The following is a 23,660-nucleotide window of genomic DNA, read 5'->3' as shown; positions in this document are numbered from 1 at the left end:
CTTGTAATAGGAAGAAATAACCTTCCCACTCTGTCTGTGCTGAAAATATAATGAACATCGTCATCCCAGCAGCTGGTGAAAGCAGCGCCTAAATACTTTTCTGCATCCTTATGAATTGTGGGTTTCCCATGGCGCCCCATTATTATCAAAACCTTGGAACAAGGAGGTAGGGAATTGTGGTTGCTGCTGGTTTCCAGTAGCAAACGGGCGGGTTACTGAGGTCACACAGCATTGGTGGTGAAAGCACTGCTGATTAGGACCTAAGAAGCACTCTCATTTTTTTTAGTCACACTGATCACACTGTTCCTTTTATTTATTTATTTTTTGTTCCATGGACTCAGATGTGGTTTGCTTCATCTCTTCAAGCTTGCTTATGTTTAATCCCATTTCTAAATAAAATGTATTATGTCATGATAATCAATAAATAAATTAATTGTTAAATAAAAATGAAGTCAGTCTCGATAAATTGCACACAGGCTGGCTGACAAGAGGCTTCACTGTGCATCTCATTGGTTCTATAGTGGAATGATGATTGAGATGTGACTATAATGTTAGCCCTGTTGCATACATTATTATGCCGGTGTTGACGTTTGACAGATGTAGACAAACAAAGCTCATTAGCATTAAAGCTACAGACACATAAAACGACATGTTGACAGGAGGGCTTCCATAAAGTACTTTTAAATCAGGAGTGTCAAATGCAATCGCACAGGGGGGGGCCAAAACTCAAAGCTTACTTTAGGCTGGGGGCCAAACTGGACACTTGGCGCGGTTGTCTGTTTTCATAAAGTGATTTTTGATGGACCACCTCTTTGGCATTCTGTCAACGTCTGGGCAAAAAGCTATAATATTTTATATCAACACAAAATAATCACAATCTGTGAGATTTGTAAGCTGGCAGAGTTTGCAGCTGTGCTGGAAGAGTTCCCAGCATCCTTTGCTGCAGTTAATATAATTATTTTTGACTGTTTTTTGTTTTTTATTCTACACTGCATAATGTCACATACAGTCGCAGATCATCAGCAGCAACGTTATAGTGTAGTTTGTGCGTAAACATTCAACATTTGTAAAAATACCCACGTTTGTGTGGACATGACCTTTAAGGTTTCATACACTAGTGAGAAAAAGAAGCTCTGTTTAATGGAGGGAGCTTTAAAAGGTAAAAAGATAGGAACTCATGTGGATGGTTTAAAAGGAAGGTTAACTCTTTTTGTGGAATTTATTCAACGGTAAGCAGATTCCAACTTGCTCCTCTTTAACAAAAGAAAGGAATGTACTACGCTGCATGATGAGATAGCTCCCTGACGGTGATAATTGGCCCCTGCTGACTGACGCCTCGGCAGCGTCAAATGAACTATGTGAATCTGAGGGATGGGCAAAATACGGGGCAAAAATCCACCGCTTGCTCGAGTGTTGTTTGTGTTCATTCAATGCGTGCAGCTCTGTGTGTCTTCACTCCCCATGCCCATATTTTAATGGATGTTTTCCAGCAGCGTCTCGGACGATAAAGTGAGTGGCTGTCATCACACATCGTCTTCGAATCAAAATAAGGCATATTTAAGCCCAGGCTACGCTGGATGTCTTATTTAAATTCCCAAACAGTCAGGAATGTGCATGTTTGCCAGGAAATACAAATGATGTTGTTGGTTGGGTGTAGGTCTGTGTACCGTACGTTCCTGTCAACATTTGAGTGGTGTTACTCACATTAGCCCGGGCGCATAACACACGAGGAGTCACCACGCAAACCAAATGACGAAATAAAAGTGCTGAACTTTGAGTGTGCCTGTTAAGTGGCAGTTCAGACCAGGACAGACAAAATTACTCCCAGACTGTTTTTTTTAAGCGTGTGCTACTTCTCTACTACTTGCCACAAGATTGGATTGAAAAAAATTACAGATGTGAGTTTAAATCTGGACATTTTGGTATTTTGGGTTTACACTCAGCACACTCACAATACACTAGAGATTTATTATTAGTATTTTTAAACACATGCAAAACAATACATTCAAAGAAAACAACAGCTTTTCACTGATGGTAAATTTATGTGGAGAGTTTTTGTGAGTGCCACTCACTCCATCTTTATTCCTAGAAAAAAAAAAAAAACAGCTTCAAACTGAAATGTCCCAATGCAAAAAATAAAAACTAAAACCCAGTGAGATTTAAAGTAAATGAAAAGCCTTTTATTTGATTTTTTCACCACTTCTACCACTTGTTTATGCCAAATTACATCCAATCAAAGACAGTTGAAGGTCTGGTTTTAGCAGGGTTACATCACTGTCTTATCGGCATAAATAGATCCATCAGTTAGCACTCTGTCTGAAGGCTTCGCTCCAGTATGTATGACCTAGAAGACTACGTGAGCAGCCAGCTGCCTGGAATAGAACGGTGGCAACAGGTCGGACTGCTCTGCTGATAAACGGTAAAGTACGACAACAATGAAGTGAGGCATCCATCCGACAAGCCGCTGTTTCTGCATGGACGTCGGGCTCGTGAACCACTAGATTATCAGTGACCCTGAAACCTTTCATTGTTTGCGATCAAGTGGATTTAGGGATTGATCTGTGTGCACTATGCCTGCCCAGTATTAACTTGGACAGGTTCCACATGCTGTAATGCTCTACTGAATAAGCAATGGAAAACAGCCAGACAGTCGTGGTTTGTTCACATATGGCCATAGGCACCATATATAAATATCAACAAAAGTATAAAGTCAACACTCAATATTTTTTATGAGCGGAACTCAAATATGTAAACGTTTTTCTATGCACACAAAAAATATTTTTCTAAAATGTTGTTCACAATTCCAACATTTTTTTACCTATTTTTCCACTTTTCTGACCTATAAATGTAGTTAGAATGTTGTTTTCTCGTGTTAAATGATGCCAGAGTTTCAGATAATGAGGTTTGGGATGGCTCAAAAAGCTCGGTTTTAAAAGGTGTGATAAAAATGCCCTTTTGTGATGTCACAGAGGGGCGGACTTCCTTATATGGTTCATAACTAGGAAGCACTTTGAGTGGGCATGCCGGCATGAGGCGGGTCGTGGGTGGAATAAATTCAAACAGACCGTTTCTTATCGGGATGTCAGAGTAGACGCTAACTGAGGTTCCACTGTATAGTAGAAACATGCAAATAGTTAGCATGCTAATGATATGTATATAATATGCAAACTGTGAATAATAAAAAAAAAATACAATTAATACATTTTAAAATAAAAATACAGATATTTTGTTCAATTCTCTGATTGCATGTTCTCCCCGTGCATGCGTGGGTTTTCTCCGGGTACTCCAAATTGTCCCTAGGTATGAATGTGAGCCTAAAGTAAGCTGGGTTAGGCTCCAGCATACCCCCCTAACGAGGATAAGCGGTATAAGAAGATGGATGGATGGATACAGATATTTTCACCTGCTAAATTGTGGCGCTTCTGTGGACCGTGCTCCAAGTTTAGGGGCTTTCATTTCAAAGTTCCATCGTACATTAAACTAAGCCTGCCAAAACTGATGTTTGAAGGAAGGGAGCTGGATGTAATTAAACCAGTTATGCCTGAGTGAAGCTCTCAAATTGGAGTGTACGCTTTTATCTCGGGCTTTCCTTCATGTAGCAGGTGCTACACACAAAGTACTTCACTTAGTACTTTCACTTAGCTTCACCTTCAAAAACAAACAAAAGTAAATTAAAACTGGTGGGTAAAACCTTATATTACATAACCTCATATTACAAAAAACAAAAACCCCCAAAAACTTACATCTTGTAAGAACTTAGTTAGATTGCATATACAAAATAACATTAAATTAGAATGTCAGAAAAAATGTGATAGAAGAACCCCTTTGCAATTTCCTGCAATTTAATGAAAAGTGTCCATTAATTAAAGGGGCAATTACATGTAAAAAGAAATGTTTTATAGTTGGAGTGCAACACTACTTCATACTATACTATATGAATATGTATACATGAAGTGTATGTTTGAACTTGGTTCCTGCGCTTGTGTGAGTCGGTTAATGTCGACTGTGGCCTTTCCTTTAACTTGGTTTGCACATTTGGATGGGGATGAAGATGAGTCACACTCATCTTTCTTCACCCACCTTTATTACTTGCTGCAGCTGCTGGTTGCCATGCCAACATACCTAAATGCTCTAGGAGGGAAAGAGCCTGGAAGGCCCATTCATTCTGGTCGCCATCATTTTGTGGAAAGACTAAAAAGAACGAAAATGACAAAAGAAACCGAACTTTGTCTTGATGTCAAAGTGAAAGGTGTTGGTTTTCATTGAAGAAAGTGGGTGGATTTTTTTTTTTAGCATATACCAGCCATGTTGTTTGGTGTAGAGACAGGAAGCAGAACTGGAGGTAGCAGATATGAGGATGCTGAGGTTCTCATTGGGAGTGACTAGGATGGATAGGATCAGGAAGGAGTACATCAGAGGGACATTACATGTTAGCCGGAGGTAGCAGAGATGAGGATGCTAAGGTTCTCATTGGGAGTGACCAGGATGGATAGGATCAGGAACGAGTACATCACAGGGAAAATACATGTTAGAGGCCTTGGAGATAAAGTCATAGAGGCCAGACTGAGATGGTTGGGACATGTCCAGAGGAGAGATAGTGAATATATTGGTAGAAGGATGCTGCGTTTAGAGCTGCCAGGTAGAGGAAGACCAAAGAGGAGGTTTATTGATGTAGTGGAGGCCTGGTTAAGGCCTTCTTAACCAGTTAATCCAATAAATGATCTCAACTTTTGTCTTTTTTCACTAAAGACTCCTAGTTTTCAACAAAAAAATCCTTTCTAATTGCAGTATATAAGCACCTTTTATTCATCAAGGACAACAACATTTTTTTGCTTCTAAAAGATGTTTGCACTGACAGAGTGACGACTGAGACTTTCTTCAGAATAATACTGCATGTCTGACTGCAAATTGGTGAAAAGGGATGTAAATGTGCACAAAACAAACCACAAGGTTAAAAGTGTTTGACCTCTGTACTGAGACCACTCTGCTGCTTTCATACAATATTTCTCATTATGGAAATCAAAAGCAGCAGACAACTAAAAGACAGCAGCCTCCGTCTGCTTTATCAAAACAAATGCATTCTTTTTTTGGCTATAAAGTGATCTGTAAGAAAATCTGGTATTAATCAGTTTTGGTTGGAAGAAACCTTAAATGTGATTGTGGCTTTTTGCTGTATCAGAAATTGGCTCCCACATCTTTCCAGAAATGCCTTGTGGCGTTCAATTACTCTAATCCATGACCTAGTGATTGGCACTGCTTCATTTTTGGTGATGAAAATACAGTCTATATAAGGGAATATGCTAATTTGCATGCATTGCAGCTGCCGTTTTCCTATTTTCTATGCCACTTATCCTCACTAATGTCACTTTGGTATGCTGGAGCCTATCCCATTATTATTATTTTCTAAGATCAATGACTGATACTTTGGAACAACTATCCGGCCATCCCAGTATCTCAGCATCTTCTGCCCCACACTTGGTACCACTTCCTTTCAGATGAATATGTACTCTCAAACCATGAATGAAATGTGCTTTTCCCCTCGGTTCCTCGGTTCCTATGAATAGATAGATCCCAGTTGATGAATAATACAGCTTCTTAATTCAGACAGATGCATTAGCGGAATCTTTATAAATAGCTTTGTGTTCAGAAGAGAGCTGACATAATTAAGGAATTTGATTGCTCTTCATTTCTACCATCATCTCTGACGTGTTGTTTACGAAATATGAATGGAAAACTTAATCGATTGGCACCCACCTGCTCAGTCAACTGCGTATGAATAAATGAATGAATTCATATTTATCAAAGAAAACGAAATGCACCGCTAAGAACGTGTGAAAGGAAAGACAGCTAAAAGGTAGAATATTCCTTTTCCTCCTTCTATGTCGCATCCATCCATTTTTCCGAGTGACATAATACATGTGGGGCGGGCAGCTTCTGATTTTGTGTGGCCTTTTTATTTTTTTAATACCAATTACGCGGGACGCAAGCCCCCCCCCTCTCTGTGATCGGTTGCCATGGGAGTAAGCACACAAATACGGAGCAGGGCAGTTGTATAATTCACAGATTAGGTAACATCCAAAATAAGGCAATTTGGTAACAAAACAATTCCAAAATCAACTAAAACAAGCAAGGAAGGAAGAGCCGTACAAATGTATGATACGTTTTCATTTGTGATATTAATCCAAATGTCACACAAATAACCATTTTGTACCAATTGTAACGAATAAAAGGTTTACTTTGTGTCAGTAATGTTACTTTAATATTCGGTGAAACACGGAAGCACCAGACTTGATCGCCAAAACAACAGGCGTTTATTGCAGGTATCTGTATCTGCTATATTGGGTAGTACAAGTGCAAAGGGGAGTATATGTGAGTTATTTCAAGTCTAAAGGCCTCTAAAGAAAATATTTCATTTTTAAATAAGGAATTCTACATTGGGCGGCACGGCGGTCTGGTGGTTAGTGCGCAGACCTCACAGCTAGGAGACCAGGGTTCGGTCCCCGCCCTCGGCCATCTCTGTGTGGAGTTTGCATGTTCTCCCCGTGCATGTGTGGGTTTTCTCCGGGTACTCCGGTTTCCTCCCACATTCCAAAAACATGCTAGGTTAATTGGCCACTCCAAATTGTCCATAGGTATGAATGCGAGTGTGAATGGTTGTTTGTCTATATGTGCCCTGTGATTGGCTGGCGACCAGTCCAGGGTGTACCCCGCCTCTCGCCCGAAGACAGCTGGGATAGGCTCCAGCACCCCCCGCGACCCTCGTGAGGAAAAAGCGGTAGAAAATGAATGAATGAATGAATTCTACATTGTGGAAATTCACAGTAATCCCTCGTTTATCACGGTTTGGTCTGAAGCCAATTAACTGTGATAAACGAGGGGTTACTCAATAGAATTTAGTTATTGATAGAGGAGACAACGTACCTACATATGGGTATAATAATCAGTGTGTGGAGTATTCAATCGGTTAATTTCTATTAAGAAAGTGGTTGGTGATAAACAACTGGTGAGCACCGACCACATAACGTCTCTGTTGTTTGCATGCATCCATTCCTTGCACATATAGAACCTTATCATGATCCTGCCTTACAGTCGACGTCTCACTGCATATTTGACATTCTGCTGGCATAGCTTCACTGTTTTAGTTGACATATCAGCAAGTGGAGGTCAGATAATACCAGAGTGACTGGACCAAAATAGTACAAATTATATTTCCCCCTCTTTGATACTATTATTGTTCCAGAATGCAGGCGACATATGAAGCTCTATTAATCTGACTTAATACGCGGCACAAAAACAGTAAACTGTTGGGTCACGATGTACTGTACATGTAACCAGGTTGTTCGGTGCGACTCAACATTTCTCTTTGAGACCGCAATATTTCCGAGAAGGGGGTCCCAATGGGTTACTCTCCTGTATAATGTACATTTATATCCAAAGCTCTAAAGACGACTCTTTGCTGTAGTTGTGGAAACAGCTGAGGGCTAAGTAGAGCGAGGCCGGTGTTCAAACCAGGAAAACCAAGGTCAGCATGTTCCAGTGTTCTTCCTAGTCTGCTTCACCATCACAAAGGTCAAGCTAAAATAATCCAAGGTTTATTTGAAAGAAGACCCGGATGTCATATTGACAAACATACTCAAAGGGATTAAATGCATAACATAACATAAACCAAAGCACCAGAATATGGCTTACATGGATACAAATGTTAGAATCAATGTCTGCAACATTGTTTGTATGAATGATTTCCTTTTATATTATAAAGTATGAAGGGCATTTAATTGGAAAAAGGATTCTTGATGTATTGATTAAGAAACATTTATGTCTGTACCATACTTGCCCAGATTTCAAGCACTGCTTGAGCAATCACATAGTTTGGAATTTATTACTACAACGTCACTGATGTACACCTGTCACATTGAGAAACAGGTGGAGCCATTTTGATACTGCGAAGGACACAAAAATTCTTCAATCTGCACCTGTAGCTGGAGCGGCACCCAACATATATTTGGTTCTTAATTTTGGTTCTTAAGTTGGTTCTTGGTCCATGTCTTTTGTATGAACCTGCTAACACACAAACGTGAAAATACACTCATTCATTCATTCATTCAATTTCTACCGCTTATCCTGGTGGGGTACACCCTGGACTGGTGGCCAGCCAATCACAGGGCACATATAGACAAACAACCATTCACACTCACATTCATACCTATGGACAATTTGGAGTCGCTAATTAACCTAGCATGTTTTTGGAATGTGGGAGGAAACCGGAGTACCCGGAGAAAACCCACGCAGAGATGGCCGAGGGTGGAATTGAACTCGGTTCACCTAGCTGTGTGGCCTGCGCGCTAATCACTTGACCGCCGTGCAGCCTGAAAATACACTCCTGATCAAAATTTGAGTAGCGGTTGAATTTACATTTCGTACAATTGGATCTCAAGAAGGTTCCAAGTCTAGCTTCAAAAAAATAAAAAAAAACAAAATGGGAGTGACACAAGACATTTTTGAGTAAGCAATTTATTGCAAACAACCATTAAAGTGAAATCAAAAGTCTCCCTTTAAAAGCCAAAATTCAATGTCGTTTTCCATCAGGTATTCAGACTGTCATAATAATGGCAGTAATCTCAGTAATCTCAGACAGTAATCAGATAATCTCTTGATGGCAATGACAAAAAAGCTTTCTTTCTTTGAACACGGTCAGATTGTTGAGCTGCATAAGCAAGGCTTCTGCCAGTGCAACATTGCTACTGAGGTTGGACCCAATTGGAAACTTCTTAAAAGAGCTTGAAGGTTATGTAAATGGTAGACTCCCAAAAAATGTCAGTTGGAGTGTCAAGACACAGGGCTATAATTAGTCCAAATGCAGGTTCTTAATCCAGTAACCATCAGACACTATCTGGTCTTCAAAGGCCTTGTGTCGTTCAACGCTACAATATTACCCGTTGGAGTTTGCATGAAAGCACCAAATTTGGGTCATTGAAAGGTGAAAAAAACTTTTATTCTCTGATGAGGGGGAAAAAATAATGGCTTCCACCATCACTGGCATGACAAGAAGTGTTTCAGGTTGTGCAGGGGCGTCAAACGGTGTAATGATGTTGCAGGGGGCATCCTTCATGATTGATTGCCCGCCTCACAAAGGACTTCTTCCAGAGGAATAACATGACTATTTTGGACCATCTATGGAAATAATCAATTCATCAATAAAGAGGGATTAACAAAGGATTACTGTATATGCCAAAGCCTTGTACTATGCCAGTGTGCAATATGCAGCTTGTAGTAAAAGGGATGTGTTCAATATCACGTCAGTGTTGTCTTTGTCTGTCATTGTATGTTTTTTTTTTGCATGGTGTTCCTTTTGTTGCAGGTCTTTGCATGCTAACGGGCTTAACGTAACCATGGTAAGGTTCACTCATTTACACATACCAGAATGGATTAGCCCATTTTGTCTGAGATGGTGAAAAGGATCACGTGCATTTGAGTTGTACTATACGTATACCAGTCTAAGAAAAGAATAATCAATTACAAAAAAAGATTTGTCAATTACTTTATGCATTTCAGTACTCATACAACACATCCTCATGGATCTCTCATATCAGGAATTAAGAATGAAGATAGCACTTAAATCCGATTTGGGGGGGGCGTCTGAATTACACACACATGCATGCACATAAACACTGACCACTATAGTTGTCAGATAGAAAACCTGCTCCTTAGTTCGACAGGGCCACCCAATAACTGCAGCAAAGAAAGCAGAGCTCTATCTCTCAAACCACAAACTATGTGGGAGGGAATATGATCCTTCTTTGGAATTAAGAAGGCCATTCTAAGTTTGCAAGGAATTGGTGTGATGCACTGAAACTAATTGTGAATATCAGTCGGCACGGCTTGGTTCAACATGGTCGCATCCAAATACTGCCTAAATTACTGTAATGTTTCTCAAGGTACAGTATTTTATAAAAAGACAACATACTTAGCTTTTCCTTTTTGCACTAAATACTATAAATGCACCTCAATATTGTGTTATGATCGGGATTCTGCATTGATTGAATCTTTCCTTCTGTGGAGAAAATCAGTGGTTCAACTTAGCAATCTTGAAGTCAGTCTTTGTTATGTGGAGTCTTTGTGAAGCCAATTTTTCAGCTTCATCCCTGAAATGACACCAAAGTTGAGGACAGCGTTATTATAAAAGAAACTTTCCTTCCCTACCCTGGCAAAAGGTGATAGACTGTAATGCAGGGGAAAGCCGCCCTGACTGTTTTCAGTCGGTTTCCCCTCAGTGATCATGTTTTTTTTTTTTTCTGAGAAACGGTGATAACAAACAAGCCAGTGTTTTCCTGAAAGAAGATGATAGCGACGTGACTTCATTAATGACTTCATCTGGAATACAACCAATTTAACTCATTTGGCCCAAGTTGTAACTGACTAGAAGACTGGAATGGATCAAAAATACTAACAAAACAATAGATTTTTTTCAAGAATACAAGTGATGCATTTGTAAAATTTGGTTTTAAAATCTAATTTAAATCAAAGAGTGTCTACATAATGTTTTTTATTATTAACCATTACAATAACATCAAATATGGATGAATTTAGGGCAGCCGTGGCATAAACCTTACACTGGCCGTCTATCATCCTACCTCGGGGCTTCAGAAGGTCTACAAGGTCTACAAAAAATGGGCTAACTTGAGCTGCATTGTGATCTGTTCCACACTGTGGGGAAGTGGTTCCAATGTTATTCTCCAACAGACTCCCGCGGTTCCATTCACACAGTACGCGCTCAAGGACTTCATTCATACATCTGCACGATATCAGTTAAGAAAACGGCATTAAAAGGAAATATATTCAGCCTTTTGTCCCCTGAAAGTCTCATTTCAATTAAGCACACGTTAGAGTGTTACTTTAAATAGCAACCAAATTATTCTGTGTCCTGACAAAGAATAAATTTGAATGAATAACAAGAGACTTCCTTAAGTTAATGAAGCCTGATGCTCCACTTAAATGTGATTTAGAATTGTGACTACACTACCACTGACTTCTGGGACTGCATTATACACGTTTGAATGAAATATTGGAAATATTTGGGTCCAAAAAAGTACATTATGCCACTTTTTTGCTTCTATAATAAGGGATGCCAAAAAGCCCAATACCAGCTTTACATAATAAAACTGATTCCATGCATAAAAAGTTTTATCAACACAATGTTTCTCTTTGACGCAAATAGTTTAACAGATCTAAAAGAAAAAACACCACAAAAACCCAGACATAAACTGAAGTAGCTTCCTAATCATGCTAATCATGCCAAAACAAACTCCCCTAACAGGATCAGTATGCAGAATGCCCCATTTTAAATGAATTAACCTTTCAGGGCCTCGATCCACCGCTTTCTTCATCTCTCTCATGCCCTCGCTCGCACACAATAACTATTTCCACTCTTTTGTTTCCTTGTGTTTTTCCATCCATCTCCACAGATGAGATCACTGCACTGATTTCATCCCAGCTGCTACAGTTTGGAGTATTGTGGGGACTGGGGACAGTCCAATGAAGGGTTAGATTTCACACGCAGAGTCCTGTTCAGCTGTGCATTTCTTAAGAACTGTACAACATCGATTAGGATGGCAGCCAAAAACCTGAAATCTTTATGTGAATAATGAAATGTAAGATGCTGGCTGTATATGTGATGGCATAGGATCAACTTTGGAAAGCTTTCAGTTCACATGTTGTCCTCTATTACCCTCTAGTGGCCATTTGAAGACATTACATGAACCACAACAGGGATGCTGAGCAATTCAATTTCTGCATTGCGTTATAGGTAAACAATGTAGCCTATTTCAAACAAAAGAAACATTTCTCTCAAATATTCCCTCACAAGTCTGTCTAAATCTGTAAAATTGAGCATTTCTCCTTTGCATAGATAATCAATCCACGTCACAGGTGAAGCATATCAAGATGCTAATTAGATAGCATGATTATACACAGGTGTGCCATCATTGGCCACAATAACAAGCCATTCATGACTAATTACATTGTAGAGTCTCCAAACTATGAATGAACTTGTAGAATTATGTACTACACTGAAATGTGTGAAATAACTCTAAATATGTTCGATTCCTTAAAGAAGCCACCCTTTATTTGATTGATAGCGCTGCAAACCCACGGTACTTCATGAGGTAGTCCACCTGAAATGGTTTACACTTCACAGGTGTGTCTAATTAGGATTATTTTCACAGAAACAGTCTCAGTCTCTTCTCTTCTGGAATGAGAACCTCCCGTCCTCAGCCAGAAGCACTAAAGATGACTAAATCATACAATCAAACCAACAAAGGAGTGACTCTAGAAGAACATGAAGATCCTGGAGTGATTTAGTCTCTGGACTTTATTTATTTATTTACTTTGCCAAGTGACAGCATTGCAAATTGTCAGAATTTGGAAAGGAGCGGTCTAAAATCTTTCCTCAGATGATCGTATTCTTGAAGATACTGTTCTGTTAAAATTGTGCTATGATAAAACTTCTAGACTGTGTTTTCATGTTTAAAACTGATGGAGGCCATTATGCTTATTGGGAGCTTCATAACAGCATGGATTGATATGCTGTGTGTATAAACTAAATTATCATAGTTCATGTCAAACAGATGGCCTTCAGTGTCCTCCAAATGACTCGACGTCTCAAGTACTCGTACTCAGATTACTCTTAGAAGTACAAACCGTGTTATACGTAGGATTCCAATCCAGAGAGAAGTGTGTATGCTTGGGTGGAAGTGACAATAGGTGGCTCACAAAAGCAGTTCCTCAGGAGAATTTTTGAGGAAATTTGCCTGTGAAACGTCACTTGGATAAAGGGAACTGCGGAGAAAACGACTATATCTCGCTATGGCATCCCATCCAAGGTAAGATAACACTCGCAACTTGTAGCCTTTTTGTTATTTTTAACAAATACACTTCCTTTAGTTAGTTTAATTATTTGCTCTTCTTTCTCTTAAATTTTGTTGTAAAATTATAGTATGTATTACCGTATACTGACAGTCTACCAGTCCCAGTCCACTGGGTTCTTATTTAGACCAGGGGTCGGCAACCTTAACTATCAAAAGAGCCGTTTTGCCTCTTCTTACGGTAAAGCAAAAATAAAGAATAGATTCTTTTGTATATTCTTCATCTCTGAGTGCTCTCTTAAAGTCTTAAAGAATTAAAGTGTATATTTTCTTTCATGGGAAGACCTGCATCCGACGGGTTGCCGACCCTTGCTCTAGACCAGTGTTTCTCAGCTATTTTTTTGTCATGCTCCCCCTCAAGGAACAACAGAAATTGATCATATTTATTGATTTATGTGTACTGTACTAAGTGAATTCAACAAAATGGAGAGAATACAAGCATAAAGAGTGAAATTGCATGTTGTGTACTATAAATTTGTACACGTTGGTACGTGTGCATTGAAATGCAAGCCCCCCTTTGTATTTTCACAGATTAAAAACAAAAGTATGACATTATTAACCTGTATTCTACCATAGCAACTAACAAAATGCATTTATTTCATTGTTTTGAGACTGTTAGCCGCTGCTGCCCCCCTATAGCCCAACCTGGAATCACAGCTCAGAACCAAACACAATAGTCCCGTCGCTACCATATCAAATGAAAACAGAAGAATCCAATAAAACATGCATATGGAGGAAAAAACATGGCCGATAGATTTTCCTTTTTTTCAGATGAATATGTTTGACTTCACTCTCATCTGTGCATTTCTTCAACTGGGTAACCAAAACCCGCTGAACTCCTGGACTCTCAAGCCTAATGGTAAGTTCGAAGACCATGGAAACACTTTCCATGTTAAAGTTCAAGTGATCATCATTGCACCATTTTTCTCTCTGTGTTGGTTTGGCATTTAGTTTTGGTTGTGGAGGTCTATGGTGCGTTGGGCCAACAAGCCCTCAAGTGTCTCTTTGCACTCAGCAAAGGAAGTAATGAGAGGTGATGACAAGGATATATTGTGGAAGAAGAAGCACAGAGGGGTAATTCATACCTGGTTCAGCTGGAGGAGAGTTTAGGAGGAGGCAACTATAGCTGCTACACTAAGAATGGAACTCTCCTCAATCACACTCTCGTTCTGATTCAAGAGCGTAACACCAAGGGAAGGAAGATTCTAGTGCAAACCGCCCTGGGTAGAACCACCTTTTAAAATATTGCGAGATGTCATTGCAGCATTTCAACTCACATGAAATGTTTGTGTTGCTTGGCTCTGAATGCGTCTCCTCATTGCAGGGGATTATTTAAAGTGCTCTACTCGAAACTTTGAGGGCGCATTCAGCTGCTCTTGGACTTGGCACAGAGCTCGTGTTGGAAAAATAGAACTTATCAGAGCTGGACGGTAAGCTCACACACCGTAGCGATGTTTCCTGTTCCGCGGTCCAATAATAACACACTGCTCAGACTCACACCCGCGTTGAGAGCAACAGCCTGAAATACTTCTTTTGGACAGCAAAACTACATTTAAGTGTCAAGGACACATCACTGGATACAGTTTCACATGAGGAGTCATAACGATTGATCAATTGTGTAGCCTAATTAACAGGCGAGGAAGACTGAACACTAAATATTTGGGGGAAAATGGCAAAATTATTCATCCTCATATTTGCGGTTTACTATCTTCTATCTGTCTGAAATAGGTAAGAAAATACAAATTAAATTTGTATCGTGTGAAACAGGAGGTCATGACTCAATATAACATTCTGACTTATGGTTTCATCTTACAAACAACATTTAAACTCATCACACAGCAACTTAACACTCAAGTATTATACCTCCAAAAAATATAAAAACATGTACAAGTTTAAAATTATCACAATACATTTCATTTGATGAGCATAGAAATGAAAAATGGTGGCTGGAGTCCAGAGGGAGGCTGACGTCATTGCAGTGCCCGAATAAATTTGCTGCTCAGACGCAAATGCCTTATGGGAAAACTTTTAAAAACCTGTTATATATATTGGGACATGTTTGTATATTTGTCAGGTATACATTTTGAGTGGTAAGTGGCTATTTAGGGTTGATAAAAAGTAAAGTGTTCTTGTCAAACAGCCCTTTAGCATTATGGTAATGACTTCTTTGTAGTTCATTGGTTCATTCATTGTGTGCTTCCCACCTTTCCAAATGACTTGCATCCAATGCTTTGCTTTAATAGTGAAACTGGACAAAGTGAGGATCAGTCCGAGCCAAGGATGCCCTATGTAACTCTCAATGGAGCGAATGGAGCCATCTCAGGTCAGTATCGCTGTATTAACAAATGCCAGTGTGCCTTCTGTCAGTACGGTAATTCTTGTTATCAAGTCGAGTTATGTGCCTGACTGGTTTGATGACTGGTATCATACTTAGGCCCTCCTTTTTCTTATTTGTCTTCTATACTAAATCACTTTTTAGCGTCTTAAACCTGATTTTTTTGAAGCACGTTTTCATTGACTTTGCCAGTTGCAGTGTGTGACTAATGTATTTTTTATTCAAGTAAGGAAGAAGGGGAAAGCATCCAAACAAAACATAGCAGCCAGCTAAGCAGAGAATGTGAGTGATACTCAAAAAGAAAGTCCATCGCTGGACACATTTAACAACAATATTTACTATATGTCTTTCATACAGTGTGACTGTAAAAGATGGCCTTTAGCGCCTTCATGGTCTCCTTAATCAAAGCGTGACACGCTTACATTTAGTGTAGACTTTATTCTGATTATTTAACATGACATCATGCAGTTATCATTCTGAACAATTGTAGCTCTGAACAGAAAAATATACAGTATTCAGCAAGGAGCAGATGTTTGAAACATGAGAACAAGGGAATCATACGATGCTGACATTTGACATGATATACTGTACGATTTCCAGGTTAAGTCAAAACACAGATGCGTTTACTTACACATTTCCACATTTAAAACAGTGGGAAAATCCCAAATGCACGACATCATAACCACGGAATAACATGCCAAAGTATTATGGTCACTGGGGTCCTAACGAGGAAGCGGGGAACTATCTTTTCCCTCCCCTGTCTGGAAAAGCAGAGGAGATTGTGGCGTGATGTGCCTCACATGTAAAACCCTGATGTTTGACCTTTCACGGACCATTTCCCAACTGTGGCTATTCCTCACTGGAGTCAAATTAAAGAGCATAGTGTTAGGTACTTTTATTGTGTACTGTATTATGAATGGATAGTCTTTTTGTAGGGATAACCAATGAATGCTTCTCAGTTATATACACATATATACTACCAGAACAAAAGAGAAAAAATGCTGAAATTGTGTATTTAAATAATAATATTTTTATTTCACATAACCCGAACAAATGTCTTGAGCTCTTGGTTGTCTGAAACAAATATCCTTGACCTTGCCCACATTTCTTGACCCTGTTAATTTAGAAGCAAACCAGTTTTGGAGATGGTACCATTACGTGCAGTAATGAGCTGTCTCTTTTTATCAGTTTTTATATCTTTAGAACACACAGGAAAGAGAAAGACATGTGTTCATGTCCAACATAAGGATTGTGGATAATGAGGCATTTAATTTTTTTTTCAGTAGCCGTCCCTGGAAAAAGTTTTGACACCCCTGACCTAGGACAAAAACTCATGCAATGTCTTTTCCCAGGCACTAGATGGTAACATTGTACCAGGCACTCAAGTGGGCCACTTCCAAAGAACATGTGAGAGAACACAAATGCCACATTCAGTGCTACTAATACCATCTACAATACTGAATGCATAAATAAGCAGGTGATTATTGTCTGCTAATGAAGAGCCATCACATACATTTTTTTTTAATCCAGAGACTACACTACACTAGTCAAATTACAAATAATATATATTTATCACCTTTTATGACAGGGGTGTCCAAACATTTTCCACCAAAGGCTGCATTTTTAAAAGCTTTACATTTTGTTAAAATTATATATATATTTAAAGCCAAAACTTTGTATTATCAGGAATTATTACTATCCACATTTTGACTTTATCTTTTGGAGGACATGGAGTAATTTTATTTCTGCAGTGTACCATGGTCTGCAGATGGCCCTCGGATCACACTTTGGATGGCCCTGTTTTATGGCGACTGGAGTGCGTTGCTCCACCCTCTCCTAAGCATATGTCTTGAGTGTTGCAACCGGTCATTTTATGCATCTTCAATCCAATCAAGCCATTATTATCATCAGCCCAACCTTTTTGATTTAGGACAACATCTGGCAGTTACAACTCCTTTCTGATCACTTAGCTTCTTCAAGATCACTTTTTATGGCCTTCCCCCATATGTGCACACACACACACACACACACACACACACACACTTGACAAGCTTTGTTCCACAGCCAGTGACATGTTGCCAACCTTATGTCTGCATGGGTGCCATGGAGTTAGTAGATCACAGTGTTGGGATCATCAGGGCCCAAGTGACATCTCTGTTTTGTGGACGGCCATGCAGTGATATTTGGGCTAACAGTGTGTGTGTGTGTGTGTGTGTTAGTGGTCGGGGATATAAATATAAGCCACCCGAGGGGCCTCCACTGACCCGCATGCCGACCGAGGCAGGCGGATCATGGCGAGCCACAATCAAACAAATGTGCTGAAGGATAACTCTGAACGTGTGTGTGTGTGTGTGTTGCTTTTTATTTATTAGCATTGAGAATATTATGTACTCACATGTCTCCTTCCACAGCAGGAGACATAAATAAACGGATAAGGGAAAAGATGAGATGATTTTCTGCAGTGGTTGTTTGCAGCTTTTGCACTCTTAAAAGACTGTTGGTAAACAAGGAGAGGAAATATTAACATTTCAGCTATGGAAAATACACAAAAAGAGATGATACATTTTAATTGTGTATGTTATTTGTTTCTAAAATGTATTGCACCTAGTATGATTTAAGGTTTATAAAAAATAATATCATTTTCAGACAATATTCTAGAGAAATCAGACAAAAAGTCAATAATTATTGTGGTTACAATGCACCACTTCCATATAGTGTATATATATATATATATAGTATATATTGGCATTCCATACATGGCATCACATAAGTGCTCTGCAAATAATGATGCATTTCTTTTCTTATCATGTCTGCAGTTGTTTCTTGGCTTCTTGCAATGCTGTGGGACGTTCAAGGCGCAGCACAGACGAGCAGTAATCCTCATATTCATGTTGGATTCACCAGTTGGTCCCAATAGATTTATGTCAGGCTCAGTTCTCTCTTGTCGGCTTGCAACAGAAAATGTGCACAACTGATGCGGTGCCTTTGTTTTTTTTTTATCTTTTTGTTCTTTAATTTATTTCTATTTATGCAAGTTTTTATTTGATTTATTTTGAGGTCATAGAGTTTAGACTGCTGGTTCCTGTCCTTTTTATTTTTTTTATTTATAAATGGGAATTGACATTTAGGTTAAGATGCTTTTGCAGGTATATTTTTGCCCTCACATCATGCACAGCTTCTCACTAAGTGGCCGCAGGGCGGGACACTGCAAGTGTTGGAAGGACAGGAGGAGAGAGATGGGGGGGGGGGGGGGGGGTGTCCAGTTGGTGGACAAGCTGATTGTCGGTCTTATTAACCGTGTTCGGGGGCGTTGTTGCTCGCCTTGCAGGCCACGCCCCCCTCGCCCACTCCTTCTCCTCTTTGGCATCCACACAGAAGGTCTAAAGTGATTCCTCTGGGAAGAAAAGAGCGCAAACCTCGCAGGCTGGAGCTGGAGCGTAATTGCGCCTGTTTTGCGTCGTCTGAACCGGGGGAAGACGTGATGTCACCTGGGTGTTCCTTCTTCTTCTTCGTCGCTTGGACTGTTTGTTGCAAAAACTGACATCTTCCTTTTTTTTTTATACATCAACCGCAGCCTTGCTCTCTCCACCCTGCGCGCTCCTTCTTCAGAGACAAGGTGCATCTCGCCGTACGCGCTGACAGCTCCTCTCTGCTTCCACATGTCGCATCTTTTGTTCACTTTGAGAAGCAGGAGAGCGACTAAACGCCAAGTGCAATAGAGAGCGCCACTTTGGTGACAGCGCCTTGCAGCACCAGGAGGGGGGAGAGAGACATAGACTTGGAGAGAAAGAGAGAGAGAGAGAGGTGCGTTTTGATGTTTGGCATCCACGACAGCATCCACAGGAGTGGGAGTAGTATGAAAGAAGAGCCCATGGTGGCCGGCATGAACGCGGTTCGGACATGGATGCAAGGTGCCGGGGTGCTGGACGCCAACACAGCCGCCCAGAGGTGAGCCTGAGGCGGCGGGAGGAGAGCAGACGCGTAGCCGGTACCACTTGGGGCAACACGCCGTCCCGGAGGACGCAGTTGGATGAGATGATCCACCGCTGCTTTTAAGAGTTTAGACATCCAGCAGGACTTAAAAGAGGGGGACGTTTTTAGGCGTGCAACTTTAAAAAAAACTAACTTTTTTTTAGCGCAGTGTTGGAGCAGATTTATAATTTAAATCATTTATCTTATTTAATTTCCTTTAATACACAATATAATCCCAATCGTAGGCTAAATGGCTATATTTAATTCTTTATTTAGTTTAATAATTCATCCACTAATTGTTGGAATTGAGGGGAAAAATCACTACAATCAATTTGAATGACGCATTGGAACACTATGAATACTGCAGTATTTATATATGTGTATTTATTGATGTTATTTGTATTTGCTTGTGGCGTCCCCAGCGGAGTGGGTCTGGCTCGGGCACACTTCGAGAAGCAGCCGCCTTCCAACCTGAGAAAGTCCAACTTCTTCCACTTCGTGTTGGCTCTCTACGACAGGCAGGGGCAGCCTGTGGAGATCGAAAGAACCACCTTCGTTGACTTCGTGGAGAAGGAAAAGGTACCATGTTATGCACCGAAGTATATATTTTATACACATTATTTAGCTTGTAAAATAATGTCAAAATGGGAGGGGTCGTGGAAAAGGGGGGGGGGGGTTGTATTTCACTGCAAATGAGGCGGCCTGTTGAATCCACGTAATTTATTACAGGCATCATTTGTACTAAATAGTCACGCAACTTCATAATAAATCCTGCAAAGTTCAAGGAGCATATAAATGTAATTATGTCTTAATTTAAATAATAAAAGTCTTTCTTTTTTGCACGCTGAGATGCAGTGAAATGTTTAAATGATTGTCTTTAATTCATATGTCATTTATAAAATGTAAATTATGTGTCATAATAACATATGTTATTTGGTAATATTGTTGAAATAAATACTACATCCATGAATTGTATTTAGTGGCGTGTTTGCTGGGAAAAAATGCCCTGATCAGAGTGCCAACATTTAAAATAACGTAATTTAATTGTTGTCATTTTTCTCAAAATTTAAAGAAACATTTTCGTCTTTTTTATTGACTACTATTTTTTAAAATTGTACTTATAGGAAACGACGGGGGAAAAGACCAACAATGGGATCCATTATAGACTTCAGCTTCTTTACAGTAACGGTGAGTTTGTTTTTCGGGATTTTGATGTAAAAAAAAAAAAAGAAATACACACTTGAAGAGGAGAGCTTTAATTATTTATTGATAAAAAAATATAAAAAGCTAACAGAAATGCTCATATTTAATTATAATACGTCGTGGTTATTATTATGATGATGACCATGAATGAAAGTGCATTATTACCTTTTAAAAATACATATTCATAATCTTGTTTCCTTGATTGAATTCAATGATACATTTTAAATCAGTATCCTTTTCTCCAGTTTACATGACAGGAATAAAAATGTGTAAAATTTTAAACTGTGCTTTTATAAAATGCCTTAAAAATAAAATATATATTTTATGTTGCCACGTTCAACCTTCTCCGTCTTGTAGGAATCAGGACAGAACAAGACTTGTATGTTCGGCTAATCGACTCCATGACCAAACAGGTAGGACTTTTTCCAACACTGACAAAGATGTCAACTTTGCATCATTCCCATGCTTGTAACCACACACACACACACACACACACACACACACACACAAACACACACAGAGCTGCATGCCTGTGTCTGAGACCCTCAACTTCAGCACAGCCCAGTGTGATAAACGACCTGTCTTACCTGTGGAATACATTTACCAAGGCCCAGGAAGGTAGAGGACATGTGTCCTCTTATTCTCCCTCCACTTATAGCAGCCAGTAACCGGAGTGTGAGATTTTATAAGCATCTTTGTGCACATGTGTGTTTGTGTGTGTGTGTGTGTATAGAAAAAGTGCAGGAGTGTGTCAGCGTTGGGGAGAGACAGTGATGCATGCCAGCTCACTCTTTAAAGACCTTGACCCTCATTTCCTCAATGTGAAACAGAACAAACTCCATCCCAGAGTGTGTTATGAGCAATCACATCAAGAAACGCAGAGCAGCACAAAGTCAGGGAAATCTCTCTTAAGATGAATTAGCTAATGAAGCCGCCAATGCGGTCTCTAGTGACTTTACCGGAACTTAAACAGAAACGAGAGGAAGGAGATTTCATTTTGACGTGACGCGGAGTGTGTTTGTATGTTTATTGTTTACTATGTGTGTGTGTGTGTGTGTGTGCATGTTGATGGCAGCCCTGGAGAGCATGTTGAGTGGGGTTGGAGGGGAAACCAGACTACAATTTTGGACGCTGTGCTATATAGAGCAGATGGTGCACTATACTCCAGTCTGGCAGCCCAACTGCTCACTGTACACCACACATAAACATACATACACATATGTGCACGCGGGACAACACATATGTGCACACACAAATGCTTTCTGTCTTGCTGTAAGGACAGAGTGTCCCCACAAAAGATACACGTTTGCTTAAGACAATTAAAACAATAAAATGTTTTTTTTTTTTTTTTTGTCTTACTCCAGGCGATCGTCTATGAAGGCCAGGATAAAAATCCAGAGATGTGCCGAGTTCTGTTGACCCATGAAATCATGTGCAGGTAAGACTAAACAACACCCTGCTGCTAATGTCAATTTATTCTGATCCAGAATAGGCCTGGATGGAGGGAAATGTTTTTTTTTCAAACATAATTGGAGGTGTCTCACTTGAAGGAAAGAGAGGGCAAAGATGTGAAGAGCAGCGCTAAATTACTAAAGAAATCTTATCATTTTCTTCAAAGTGGGTTGGGAAGATCGGCCCTGGCCTATTTCTGTTGGTAGGGGTGTGAGAATGTGTGTGTGTGTGTGTGTGTGTGTGTGGATCCTTCTCATGTTCAGCTAATTAGGACAAGGAAATGCTCATTACTCAAACCCATCCTCCTTAGTCTGCATAACACATGCAGTTTGCACTGTCCTGCAGTGAGCTATGCACCGACAAAGACACACTCACATTAAATACACACTAGCCCTGTCATGTACATACATTTATAGTATCAATAAAGGTATTAAGCATGTGATGACCATCAAAAAATACGTAGCTTCAAGTAGACATAAATGGCCCGTGGCACTTCCTGGTTATCACACAAGGCAATTTAGAGCACTTGTTTTCATATGCTGCAGGAAACGGGCCGAGATCAGAAATCTGATCTGGCTCCGCGAGCTCCTGTCCTGGGGGACGCAAAAAAAAAGTAGGGGGGAGGGTCACTCTCCCTCCCTACTCTTTTGTGTGTTTCTGTCTTGTAGACCACTAAAACAGATGCACACATGCAGGTAGATGTGCACGCACGCACGTATGAGAGCAGGCAGAAGAAAAGGTAGACGGGCGGGGTGACAACATACTGTACTCTTACTGCCGTCAAATCATTGGGAAAAGGCACTCGTCACATCAGTATGCAACCCCCTTCTACCCAGCATGCACTACTCCCCAGGTCCAGTGGGACCACTCTGTGACCCACTTCTGAGGGAGAGGAAGAGCGAGGCGGGATAGAGGGAGGGGACGAGCTCTGAGGAGGAAAAATAGAGAACACAAGATGTCTGCTTGTGTGATGTCTGACAGAAATGGAGCTAACCTGAGCCCCCCGCCCCCCCCAGTGTGATTTAAGTTTCTACCCAGCCTGATTCAAGCTTTGCCGCTTTTACTCATCTCCAAACCGTGCCCGAAATCACCTTGCTGATCTGGCCTTTAGTGTAGCGGGACTGAAAACTTCCCAAAAGTCTCCCCATCTTTTCACTCCCCCGTTCCCTGTGACGTACCCCACATTCTGGTGCTTAACCCCCGTCTTGTCGCCCCGCAGTCGATGCTGTGATAAGAAGAGCTGTGGCAACAGGAATGAGACCCCATCAGACCCGGTCATCATCGACAGGTAGGCCACTCTGACCTTTAACCTTGCGTTCCGGGGATGTTGCGTGTGGTGTAAATGTTGATAAAATGTCACACGGCTGAGATGTATGAATGATTTGAGAGGAAGCAGACCACCAGTTGTTTACATCTCAGCAGCCATAATCATCTCTGTGAGTAAAATGTGTGAAACAGCAGTAAATACCACCAAAGTGTGTGTGTGTGTGTGTGTGGACTCCTTCACGTGTGGTCACACACAATGTTTGTGTGGTAAGGTTGATGACTTAGCTGATGAGCAGTTAGAGTCTGATGTGTGTGTGAGTTGGTGAATCAGTTCCCTACCCATGATGCTTTGTTGTTTTTAGCCCACATTCCCCAGTCGTCATAAACTCATGCTGACCAATGCAGCAGTTACACTTAGTTAGGGAGCGAGAAAAAAAGCAAAACGCTGCAGATTTGCACATTTACAGTGTGGCACTCATGTGGCCTGAGTGGGGATGTTTATATTTTTCTTT

General features: G+C 40.3%; 2 protein-coding genes across 4 annotated transcripts in view; both read left to right on the top strand.

Moving 5' to 3' along the window:
* The first annotated feature begins 12,280 nt into the window (after positions 1-12,280).
* il12ba (interleukin 12Ba) lies at positions 12,281-14,354 on the top strand. The gene is given in 6 exon segments (XM_058063950.1): positions 12,281-12,878; positions 13,692-13,779; positions 13,872-13,924; positions 13,926-13,974; positions 13,977-14,144; positions 14,245-14,354. Coding segments are annotated over 5 exon segments (468 nt in total). The 5' UTR covers positions 12,281-12,878.
* Positions 14,355-18,611: 4,257 nt separating this feature from the next.
* The window catches only part of ebf1a (EBF transcription factor 1a), a 57,097-nt gene continuing 52,048 nt past the window's right edge, over positions 18,612-23,660 (top strand). For 2 of the 3 annotated variants that reach the window (XM_058063170.1, XM_058063168.1), the window contains exons 1-6: positions 18,613-19,203; positions 19,650-19,806; positions 20,352-20,415; positions 20,788-20,843; positions 21,795-21,868; positions 23,102-23,170. In XM_058063170.1, the coding sequence (XP_057919153.1) occupies positions 19,070-19,203; positions 19,650-19,806; positions 20,352-20,415; positions 20,788-20,843; positions 21,795-21,868; positions 23,102-23,170 (554 nt within the window). In that variant the 5' untranslated portion in view covers positions 18,613-19,069. Of the gene's footprint in view, positions 19,204-19,649; positions 19,807-20,351; positions 20,416-20,787; positions 20,844-21,794; positions 21,869-23,101; positions 23,171-23,660 lie in introns of all 3 variants that reach the window. The other variant, XM_058063171.1, reaches the window with a different exon arrangement.

The sequence above is a fragment of the Doryrhamphus excisus genome, chromosome 23 (genome assembly GCF_030265055.1).
Source record: "Doryrhamphus excisus isolate RoL2022-K1 chromosome 23, RoL_Dexc_1.0, whole genome shotgun sequence".
NCBI classification, from domain to species: domain Eukaryota; kingdom Metazoa; phylum Chordata; class Actinopteri; order Syngnathiformes; family Syngnathidae; genus Doryrhamphus; species Doryrhamphus excisus.
Note: the sequence above shows the minus strand (reverse complement) of the source record. Positions and strands in the feature narration are given on the sequence as shown.